Raw genomic sequence first — 12,452 nt, forward strand, 5'->3', positions numbered from 1 at the left:
TTCCTTCTTCTTCCTGAATTTATGTTTTCATTCTAGTCACCCTACCAAATTTTATCCTTTTGTATTATATTTTTGTGCATGAAAGCCTTTTATTGGCCACTCTATCATAATTTAGTGTGACAAAAATATGTATGAAGATTGAAATTTAATTTTTAATGTATAATAACCATTAGTTTCTAGATAGTAAGAGTTTTGGGATTGAGTTATCATTACAATTATTAGCAATATGCAGAAACAGGCAACAGATCAAAATAATGCATTTATATCACAACCTTGATGAATATGAATGATAAGAAGTATAATATTTTTGGAAATGCATCTCTTATATTTTTCCATTAGTCTGTAATGAATATTATTTATTGCTAAATTAAGGAAGGTTTAGATCAATTCTATTCCCGTTTTTTATTTCTATAACTATAAGAACTTAGAAACGTTATTTACACTAAATAGACGGAAAGGAGAGAGTTTTGTTATCACAATGTGACTCAATTCTTTGAACTATTGTTTGGCTATTTGCCTAAAATCTCATGTTGGCCTTTTATCAAAATTTCTTTTTAATCTCTGCTTAGCTGATCATTCTTTTAGGTCTGTCCCCTTCAATTGTTTGAAAAGATTGGAAATGACTCGAAAAAGGATGTACTGTCCAGCCACTAGAGACGTTCGTTTGCAACACCTGTATCGGTATTTCATAGCACTTATTTGTTTGTACTCTGTAGGTTTACCCCCCTGAGATTTAGGATGAATGAGAGAACTGTGTTTCCTTTTGAGAGTGGCAGGTGTGTGTGTGTGCGTGTGCGTGTGTTTGTGTTTGTGCACACGCACGCAGGCACAGTTGGGAAAGGGGATTGCTGGGCCACAGTGGGTACTCAGCCAATGTTAGGAAAAAAAAAATCCATATGGGAGTTTAGGATTAGTGAAATCCTTCAACACTTTCCTTGCCTGGGTGCCTACTGGAAAAACTTCTTGTGTCTCCAAAGTTATGTGGCTCCCGGACTGGAACCACTTTAGTGGGAGCTGCTGTCTGTCTCTGCCTGTTACACTAAACAGGAATTCTAGGCTTTTATTCTTTATGGGGTAAAGAGTCCCCGGAGATTTATGTAAAAAGTGCACCTTCCCTATTGGCAGTGGAAGGGTAGGAACACCCGAGTCCTATCCCTGGGGGTCTGGCTAAACAAACTGCGGCATGGTCTTGCTTGGTGGGGTCCTGGATAGCTGTGAAAGGAATGAGAACCCCAGTGAATAAAAGTAAAGTACATGACAGGTATGGAATGTTACTTCTTATCTAAGAGAATGAAGAAAATGAATATACTCTGTATTTTCTTATGCTAAAAACAATAGAAGAATAAACTAAAATCAAATCCCTAAAAATGGCTGCCTGTAGGGAAAGAGGAGATCAGGGCGGGGAGAATGAACAGAGATGGTATCAGACTTGGATTTCGTGTACTCTGTTTGTTGGTTTTAGCTTTGAAACCGTGGGACAGTTTTCACATCATTATAAACATTTAAATTTGTAGAATTAAACCAATCCTTCAAAATAAAAAGCAAAATGAAACACGTAAGCCTAACTGTGTATTACGTATTTTAAGTGTATTTTAGAAACATATATTAGGATAAAGCAACTATGTAATATTACTAATGTAGGAATCAAGATTTTCCACATAAGAAAACATACAGATATAAAATCAAAGAGGTTAAGTAAAAGCTCTGTAATCCTGATTTTGAGTTGGAAAAAATCAATATGAACTCATGATGTATTTTCCCTTAAAAGTTCTTCCTAGCTACTTCCATCAGAAACACCTAGAAATAATGACCAACCCAAGAGCAAGGAACACTCCTGGCCCCACAGTGTAGGCTCTATAAATATTCCATTGTCTGCCCAGATGACCCAGGGCTCCTTGGAGAAATGGCTTCTTCTAGGGCTAGGGCAACAAAGGTACAAGATGAGCCTATGATATTTTTTCATGTCAGAAGCAAGGATGCTATCAAAGATTACTGGGGATACGTGAGAGGCACCAAATTTAAGAGGCTGCCACTGGCCAAAGATGGAACTGTTAAGCATTAGCAAGAGGAATTACAATAAGTTGAAACACTTCAATGTGTTAAAAGACATACCTGCACCCTCCCCCCCAACACACAAATATGAACATACAGAGTCAGCAATGCTTCTCAGAACCAAACCAGACCAAGCCTCTTACTGGTCACCTTTGGAGGATGCTAGGGAAGGAACTCGTTATTCTGAGCACTCATAAATGAAGAAAGAGAGCCAAGCATTTCTTATATGAAGTGTTATCTGTATAATCAAATAGTTAACGGGGAATTTTTTTTTTTTTACCTGTAGAAGATTTCCAGCAAATATACGCAGAGGTGGATGCTGGAATTGGCACCTTCTGTAGCCGCTAATGAAATAGTGGGTCTGGGCAGTGCCTGCTGGTACCTTGGGTGAAAGAGGGCATCATAGTAGATGACCAGGCTGAGAGCATGGGGCTCCATGATATTCCGGGGGGTGGACGGTGGTGTCCAAGGTACTGTAGGCCAAAGATCTCCAAGTACTTATTTTCTTCCCAGAATCTCATCTTAGAATCTTTGCCTTATTCCTGTATGTTTCCTGTTTCAGAGCTTAGCTTTCAGGTCTTTAACTCAAGAGTTTGGATCATCAGGCTAGTATTTCTCAGGCAGTCCATATCAACTTACCTTATTTCCATCTGTGAAATGGGGATACTAGGGAATTCAGTCGTACACCATGGGATGAAATGAAGGACGTGTGGCTGGTACTCAGTGTGCCTACATTGGCGTTATTCTTATGAAGACGATTATGTCAGCCCATCGCTTGTCTGGTTAGGTTTTACCGTGGGACTGTTTGTCCATATTTTTTGCCAGTGAAGGATTTAACCACTACCTTTCCCAGACTAACTCTCTCCGATGCGGGGGAAGGTTGTAGTTTTTTTTTTTCCTGGAGGAAAATCAGTGTAGGCTATGTGGGTCCTTATGGGGAATATAGAAGCCAGGAAATTAAGTTTATTATGCCGCCCATGAGCATATAAGGACACAGAGTGAATAGTCCTTGCATTTTACTTTTGCATCTAACAATACTCAGTGGCATTTTGCACACCTTATCTTTCTTTAAGCAGGGGCATTGCTTGATTCCTATGTTGAAGATGAGAAAATTGAAACTCAAAGAGGTTGAGTGCTTGTCTAAGTTCATGTCACAGCCCAGCACCTCTGACTCTGGATTTATTGCTCTTTTTGTTTGATTACTGGCCTCTTGAAATATTTTAGTCCACTTCCGGAGGAATGCCTGATAAATTTCATCCACATTGGTGGTGAACATCTTGATAAAATTTTTCTTAGTGGGGTCCCCGAAGCCACTTAATGCCCTTCTAATACTTTTATTCCCAAACACTTATGCTTATCAAGGTTTACACCAACACACTTGAATTACTCTCTCTCTCTCCCTTTGTAAATTTGGAGATTTCAGTCTGGAACACCTCTTCTGAATTTATTTAAAAAAAAAAAAATCATCAAATGAGGCAAACACCAGCATCAGTTTGGAGAAATACATGACTTAAAATTTTTCATCAGGAGGAATGTTTCTATATTTTATTTTATTTTTTTTTCACCAAGAAACCAGATCAAATAAGCTATTCTACAAAGTTCTATCACAAACTTACTTTTTCTTTACACACATCATCTTTGGAGACAGAACATACATAAATTAGGTCCACTGGTTTTCCTTTACTCAGATGTTTACTTTTTCCTTTTATAGTTTTTAAACATTTTAAACGTGACATATGATCATGATAAAATTACAAACAGCACAGAAGTACATCTCGAAAAGAAGTGGGCTTTTCTCTTTGGTCAGTGCTCACTCCACTCTCACTTCCTTCTCGGGAGGAAACATTAGTTTAGTAACTCTATTTCTGGATCTTTTTCTATGCATTTATAGACTTATGCATTATTCCCTTTTAATGTACTTGCTTATGTAGACACATTTTTACATGAATTAGAATGCTAATATATATATATTTAATGTCTTGCGTTTTCATTTAATGTATTCTAGACCTATTTACATATCACTACACGTACTCCACTATATTCCTTTTAACCACTACAAATGTGTGTTTAATGATGGACAAATTGCTGCCCTTAAAAACAATGAAATAAACATCTCCTTCCACCAGTTATTTTTGCTTATAGGAGCAAATGTTTTCTAAGACTCCTAGAAGTAAAATTACCGAGTTAAAAGGCACTCAACATCTTCAGTGTGGACAGCCGCTGCCAAGCTGCAGGGACACTTCAGGATAACTCTGTCCTCGTACCTTTTCAAGCACTAGATAGTATCAATTTTTTTTCATATGACATTCAAAAATGTGTCTCTTTGTTGCTTTAACTGGCATCTCTCCATATGTTTGTGCTCATTCGTAGCCCTTTTGTGGATCATCTGCTCTACCCTTTATGCATTTTTTCTTTTTGGTCGGGTTGCTTTTTTAAAACTAATTTAAAGGAAAACTTTATGATATATGGATTTTAATTCTTGGTTACATATATTGCAAATATTTCCTCTGTCATTTGTCTTTTAACTGTACTTATTTTGTATTTTGCCATGCCACAAGTGTTTGGTTTTTGCAAGTTGTATCGCTAAAATACTATCCTTTATGGCTTCTTGAACATGAGTCTTATTTAGGAAGACCTCCTTCTCCTGAGTTATAGAGATACTATTCTAAGTTTTCTTCTAATATTATTATTGTTTTGTTTTTATGTTTAGCTCTTTAATCCATCTGGAAATGATTTTTGTATATGGTGTGAGGTAGGTATCTAAGTGTACTTTTCAAATGAATAGTTCATTGTCCCAACACTTTGATTACTAACCCATCATTTCATATATTAAATTCTGATATTATACATGGGTCTGCCTCTGGACTCTATTTTGTTCCATTGATCAGTGAAATCTGTCTATATCTATGCCAGTAACACAGTGTGTTCATTCCTGTAGTTTTATGATATGTTTTGCAATCTGATAGAGTAAATCTCCCCTGTGGTTCTATTTCAAATATATCTTCATTTTTATCAAGTATTTATTCCTCCAGACAAACTCTGGTACCATCCTGTCAATTTCCATACATCATTCCATTGGGGTTTTCATTTAGCTTGTGTTGAATTTGCAGACTAATTTGAGGGAGGAATGAGAGATTTATGATATTGAGTCTTCCTATTCAAGGAAATGACATATTTTTCCATATATTAAAATCTTTTATGTTTTTCAATACTTTTCTTTAACTAGACCTTGTATGTTTTCGGCTAAGGTTTATGCCTAGGAATTATAATTTTTGTTGCTATTATATGATCTTATTTTGCATTGAATTTGTTATGACTGTGTATGAGGATAGTCTGATTTTTTGTAGGTTCATTTTATATCTGGGCGGCTTAATCGTGTAATGATTCTAATTGCTTTTTAGTTAATACTTTGAATAAGTCTTAATCATATGTATGCAGCGGTTTTTGACTCTTCCTTTTCAGTTTTGTACCTTGTTTTTATTTTTGCTTTATTGCATTGGCTAGGACCATCTCAACAGTATTGTGTAAAATCAGTGAAAGAATATACTTTTCTGTGCTTCTAAAGTTTTATTAGCACATTTAATTGTCAGCGTCTTAAATAAAGGAAGTTACCTTTGCTAATGAATTCATGCATTTAATCAGGAAAATGTGTTGGAAATTTTTGGCATCTTTCGAAAGGATGGATTTTCTTCTTTTATCTCTTAATTTAGTGAATTAAACACTAGATTTCTTAGGGCTGAGGCATTCTTGCATTTCTATTATAAATCTTGTTGAGTTATAATATGGAGTTCTTGTAATATCTTGCTGGTTCAGTCTATAATATTTTATTCATATTTGGAGGCTATATTCATAACAGATAATTTTACACATATATAGATAAAATATCTATGGCTGTATTCATGTATTTAAGGCTATATGCTATGTTTGACTGATTTTATCATCAGAAGTATTCAAATCACAGCAAATCAATTGAGAAAGTTTCTAACTTTTTTTATTTTTTGCTTTGGGAAAGTATAAATAGGACAAAAAATTTTAGTGGAACTTGCCCAAAAAATCATTTGGATCTTGTACTTTTTTAATGCATAGAATTTTTACTATAATTGTAATTGTTTTTCATGTTTGAATTTTCTACTTCTCTCTTTTTTCATTAACTTTTTCTAGTAAATCAATTATGACACCTTTATTTCCAGATTTTTTGTTGTATTTTCAACATTTTACATTTGTCTCTTCTATGTCTTTTATTGACATTGCCAAAGGGTTATATTACTTTTAAAGAACTACCAATTAATTGTGTACACATAGTCTCCTTTTAAAATTGTTTCCCTTTTGGCTGGATGTTTTGCTTTGCTTTCTTGTATACTAATTCTTCATTTTATCTTTATTATTTCTTTCTTCTTTCTTTCTATTGTCATATAGGTCTTTATTACCTTTGTTGTTGAATCACATTTTAATTTATGAACTATTTTAAAAATAAGTGCTTACAGGTTATATTTTTTAAATGAACTATATTTCATAGGCTTCAATAAATACTAATTTAATTATCGTAATAAATAGTTTTATATTTAATTTTCAATTATTCCTTTATCAAAAATTTTTTAATTGCTCAAAGAGAAAGTTTAAAAAAATATCCTTTTGTTGTGAACTTCTATTTGGCACAGAAAATGTTTCCCATTTTTATTTTATGTTCACTGTGGTCTTCCTCTTGGTATTTCAGCTTTCCTTGAAGGTATGATATGTGATTGGTTTTATAAATTGTTTCAGATAATGGAAAATAATTTTCAACTCTTTAGGGAGGCTGAAAGATACAGAATCACAATACTCATAGCTATCAATTAAAACTGATTATCTGTATTTTTAAAATGTCTCTTCAATTATCTTGTCTTCTTGATCTGTCCATTTGTGAAAGAAGTGTTTTGATTTTCCACTTATAATGCTCGTTTTGTCAGTTTCCTTTGGTTTATAGCCCATTTTTACTCTTTGCATTTTTGTTGCCATATTATTGGAGCCTAATAATTCATAATTATTGTAATGTTGGATTTTGCCATCTTGAAATATGATGTAAATTACGTTTTCTCCTTTTAATTCTTGGCATTCTAAATTTTTTTCCACATGTTAATAGGCAGCATTTTATATATTCAATATTATACATTTAAATCATATATTGTGTATATCAAATATACATATTTAATACCTATTCATTTTTCCTTTTTATTGTCTTTTTGCATCCTTTCATTCTTAATATTTTCTGCTCTTCTGTGCATGTCTTTTCTAAATAACACACATCTTTATTTTTTTAACATAAATTTTCTCTTATTTAAGAGACAATATAACCCATTTGGACATAGTGTCTGCATTACATACAAATGATTACAAAGATATTATTATTATCTTTGTATAAATGATAGACAAAGATATTATTTAAACTTCTTTTTCATAGCGTGCCTTCAACATCATTAGCCCGTCCCTCTTTTTTGTCTTTTTTTTTTGTATTGGTTAGAGATTTTTGGTCCTTTTTTCTAAAAACGGGTTTGGAAGCTATATGTACTATTTCTGTACTTTTAGGAGGCACTTGAAAATTTTAGCAAGCAAATTTAAAAATTGAAACTCTTGTAATCAACAATTGATGACTGTCTGTAAACTCGCTTTCCCTCCCTAAAAGGCAAAGCCTTTGTCAGGCTTCTAAAGATTCCTCTTCCTGTTCTTCTATGTACTGGTGGCTGAAATTACCTGAAGGTTTCATTCCAGAGCAGTAGAGTTAGCAGTAACAGTCATAGTACTCTTAGCATTATTGGGATTATTATTTACTTTACGTCTCTATTTTACAGGAAGACTTTATTAATGATTGTATTACATTTTACTACCAAATTAGCAAACACTAAGATTTAAATTGCGTTTTTGTGACTTATATGCTCTACATTATTTGTTATGTTCCCAGTCCTTGTCTATTTTAGATTCTTCTTCTTTTTTTTTTTTTCTGTTTTTCTGGAGCAATCCTCAATTAATTTCTGCTCCTTTATTTTCTGAAGAACTAGAAGTGCGAAGCTTTCTGAGTCTTTGCGTGTCTGAAAGAAACCCCTTCCTTTGTCTTTGGCACAGGACACAGAGCTGTCTTGATTTTAAAATCCCAGGTTGAAGACAGCTTCTGCAAATCCTTATCATCATTTATGTCCTAAAATATTTCAAGTGGATAAAGCAAATATCATTTTCCTTTTTAGAAATAAGATCGCCCATTTTCCAGTAAGTCATTCTTTCTTAAGTGCTCATTATCCTTGTCCCTCCAATGGACCCACCATAGAGAACTTCTAATTAATAGTTCATCAGGAAATTTATAGAGAGCTCTTTTTATCAACGGCAAGCACTTTTCTAACAACAAATTCTATGGGCGAGCCAAAAGTTCCCATTTCTGATATTCTGTTTACTAATGATGCAGTGAGTTCCTGAGTTTTAAAACATGCTGTGAATTTTCTTCCACTTACGCTAATACCTCGAGCCTGCTGGGCCCTGAGGATTTCCCTAATGTTTCCTCAGGAAAGGGTATCCTGAATATCAGTCACTTCCTCTTGTCCTTGACTGTCAGATCTGTAGACCCCCAGACAGATCTCCTTAGGCCATTGTATTTTTTAAAAAAATTTTTAAAAGAATTAATTTATTTATTTGACAGAGAGATCACAAATAGGTAGAGAGGCAGGCAGAGAGAGAGGAGGAAGCAGGCTCCCTGCCCAGCAGAGGGCCCAATGTGGAACTCCATCCCAGGATCCTGAGATCATGACCTGAGCTGAAGGCAGAGGCTTAACCTACTGAGCCACCCAGGTGCCCCATCCTTACGCCATTTTAAAAGAGACTTTTCTCACGGGCCTTTGTCACTGATTTCCTATGAGCATGTGGTCTTCCATACATTTGGAACTTCCCTGTCCCCTTCACTTGAAACACTGAGATATAAGGTACAGTGAGAAATTCAGGATTGTCAGATAGAAGGTCAGGTCACAGTTCTACGGATTGGATGCCCTTGGATAACTCTGTGCTTTCACCCTGGCCAAGGAGTTCAACCCGATGTCTGCAAATACTCAGGTACTCCATGGCCTCCCTCAGGGATTCTGCTGACCTCCCTCTGGGCCTCTTTTCGAGGCTAGGTTCCCTATAGAACCAGATTCTAAAACCTCTCCCACCCCAAATCATCTTGCGATCTTTCTCTAAGCTCCATGCCAAGGAACCTACCTTCCTTAGGGAGTATCTCTAATTGCTACTCTAGCTAACCCCCAGTATTGGAGACCTTGGCTGTCAGTACCTTCACTGAGCCTCTGACCCCCGTTACATCAAGTTCAGGTCATGGCTATCTTAGACTAAGAGGCATCGAGGGCACATCTACTTACGAACAGTGCAGACAGGCAATGACTGATTCTGGCCAACGGGTCACTCTGCGTGTGCCTCTGTCTTGGCCCCTTCTAGGTGGGAGGACACACCATGCTTCCCATTCGCTGGATGCCCCCTGAAAGCATCATGTACCGGAAGTTCACTACGGAGAGTGACGTGTGGAGCTTCGGGGTGATCCTTTGGGAGATCTTCACCTACGGAAAGCAGCCATGGTTCCAGCTCTCGAACACAGAGGTACAGAAGGGGCATAACTGGGAACCTCCGTCTGGGGAAAGGCAGATAGGAGTGATCTCAGGATTTAGACATGGCCTGCAGAACATGAGGTGGTGTTTGGACCTCAGGCAAATGTAGCGATAAGCAAGAGGGGAGAGCTTCTTAGGACAAAAAGCATCAGAGTTGTAGGAAGTGTGGTGTAATTGTCAAGAAAGCATGAAATCAGACGTCTATATTGAGATGCGAGTCACGGTCCTGTTTGTCCTGCAACACTCAAAAATCACAAATGCCTCCCTAAGACGGAAAACAAAAACAAAGAACAACTCTGAGTTTTTCAATTGTGCCATCTTGTGGAAACACCCAAAGAATCTGAATTCCTAAAGGTTTGAGGCCTGCCAGGCCCAGACTGGGCAGACAGGGGTGAATGGGGAAGGCAAATTTTCCCGTTATTGATAGAGGTATGTGTGGACCTCCAGGAATAAAGGGTCTCATCATGGTAAACATCATAATAATAAGCACATTATGTGCTTTTATAATTTTGATTTATAATAATAATAATAATATCAGTAATCAAATTTTCACAGTAGCTAACGTTTAGTGCCACGTACTGTTCTAAGCACTTTGGCTGTATCAACTCGGCACTTTCCACACGAATACCTGTTGAGATTCAGGTCGAAGGGAAGGGAACAGCTAGGGAGACTGGAGAGGACTGGCCAGAGACTCGGAGGCACGGAGAAGGCACGGGCCATGGTCACAGGACTCCTGCCTCCAAAGCCAGTCAGGACGGTTCTCATTTATGTCCAGACCAGACTCGTGTTGCCCTGGAGAATTCAGTATAGTTAATAGACAGTAATAGGCTCAGATTCTCAACCAAGCAGACCTCTAAGAGATTGCAATTATTTTTATGGTCTTCTGTTTTCTATGAAAACATGAACACAAGGGCCTTTTAATATTGCAATCTTATCTGAATACTCGAGAAAGTGTCTTTGTTTTTGAGGGCTGTATTCCTCTTTGCTTTCCTGTGCCCTAACCGGTGAGTTTCAGAGACTGAAAAGAAGACATTTCTTTAAAATCTGTAGTATCCAGTCCATCACAAGCTGAGTGAGTCTTAACCACATTTCCCAAAGTGGGAGAAAACATTTTAATGACCTTAAAAAAAAAAAAAAAAAGAAGAGTATGTATCAGAGCCCACTTGTTGCAGTGTTTCGAAAGAATTGCTTGAAAGAATTGTTGCTGTTTTCCTGGGGAGTGGGATTGGTAGTAAACACACAAATACACACACAAGCACACACATACATGCGCACACAAGTGTGCACACCCGTCCATGCATGCACGCATGTACCTACCTGAGTACATGCACACGTACACACTCCTGCACAAACATGCGTGCACACAAGTACACACAGCCTCCATGTGGTTTGGTGGCCCCATTAAAGATGGTACTATTGATATCCGTGTAAGAGATCTGCCCTGGAGACCCAAGCCGGCTCATAGCAGCCAACAGTTGGCCAACTGTGCCAACAAGGTGGTTCAGATCATTTCTAGCACAGTTTGGTGAGGCTTTAGCCTGGACATGGACTTTCTGACCCCAGCCACCTGTCTGTCCCACTCCACGGCCCGGAGCAGCCAAGTACTGAGCTCCTGATCCTGGGTTTCCTTATGGAGGTTGACAAGCCAGAGAGCCCCCCGCCAGAGGAGGCGCTAGTGAGTACTTTGGATCGTAGCATTAGCAGCTGCTGCAGTCTGAACCAGGTCCCTTATCCGGGAGGTGAAGGTAATGGAGGGTGGAAACGGGGCTCTAATAGGAATGGAGAATCTGAGTGGCTAGAAACTAATCAGGCTGGCACAGAAACGAGCCTTGTGGGCCGGTGCTGACCCCATGGTGAATAGGACCAGGAAAGTACTGACACTTGGGGGCTTGACAGCCTGTCCTGGGGTCAGGGTGACATGAGACAATGCCCCAGACGGGTCGCTATTTCCCTTGCCCAACTAAACACAGACGGATAGGGGCAAGGACACCAGAGGACCTTGACTCGACACGAGTCCTCACATTTTATCATTCCAATCCATCTCCAATGAGGATGCTGGAGTTTGGAGCAAGTTGCTCAAGTGATCGGGTTAGGGAGACATGAAAAACCTATTCCCGATGAGGAAGATGAAAACTTGAAAATTCACGAGTTCAATGTCAGCAAAGAAGTGCCTTTGAGAACCTGGAAATGAAGCTCGGGTTACGGGCCAGGTCCTTCTGCTGGGATTGGTCCCGCCATAAGTTGTTTCCTTCTTACTCCTCCTTAGGACCTCCCCTGTGGAATGTCAGGTCATACTTCATGCTCTTGGCTTGATTTGGACCTTACATTTACACAGGAGGTAGTTGAGGCACACATTGGCTCCCCATCTTTCAGACGAGCATGCTGAGGCCCTGTCAGTTTCACTGACCTGTGCTGACCACCAAGCTGGACAGTGGTGAATCGAGCAGTAGTTCTGATGGGAGGGACTTTAACAGAAGCCAAATACAGGGGTTAGTGCAAAGAGCAGGGGAGGCGGGTCCTCCCCGAGAAAGGGAACTGCATGGTGGCCTCGAGGGAAGCCTGGTGCTATGCACAGAGGCTGAGAGTCGGAAGGGAGCCGGCCAGGGGGTGGGAGCTAAGGCGAGCGGGGCAAGGAGGGGCCAGGTGGTGCAGAGTGCCTTCAAGGGGGCCTCACAGTCACCCAGGCTCATGAGAGGGAAGGACAGGTCAGGTGCCAGTCCCCACTGCCAAGTGGCAATGAATGTCGTGTGGCACCCTGCTGAGATTCAGGACTAGAGAGGAGTGAAG

At 38.5% G+C, this 12,452-nt stretch overlaps 1 protein-coding gene across 5 annotated transcripts in view; it reads left to right on the forward strand.

Annotated features, from left to right (window-relative positions):
- The window catches only part of NTRK3 (neurotrophic receptor tyrosine kinase 3), a 382,186-nt gene that overhangs the window by 352,851 nt on the left and 16,883 nt on the right, over positions 1 to 12,452 (forward strand). For 4 of the 5 annotated variants that reach the window (XM_032342076.1, XM_032342077.1, XM_032342079.1 and 1 more), the window contains one exon: positions 9,499 to 9,657. In XM_032342076.1, the coding sequence (XP_032197967.1) occupies positions 9,499 to 9,657 (159 nt within the window). Of the gene's footprint in view, positions 1 to 4,762; positions 4,805 to 9,498; positions 9,658 to 12,452 lie in introns of all 5 variants that reach the window. The other variant, XM_032342082.1, reaches the window with a different exon arrangement.

Source organism: Mustela erminea, chromosome 5 (genome assembly GCF_009829155.1).
Source record: "Mustela erminea isolate mMusErm1 chromosome 5, mMusErm1.Pri, whole genome shotgun sequence".
NCBI classification, from domain to species: domain Eukaryota; kingdom Metazoa; phylum Chordata; class Mammalia; order Carnivora; family Mustelidae; genus Mustela; species Mustela erminea.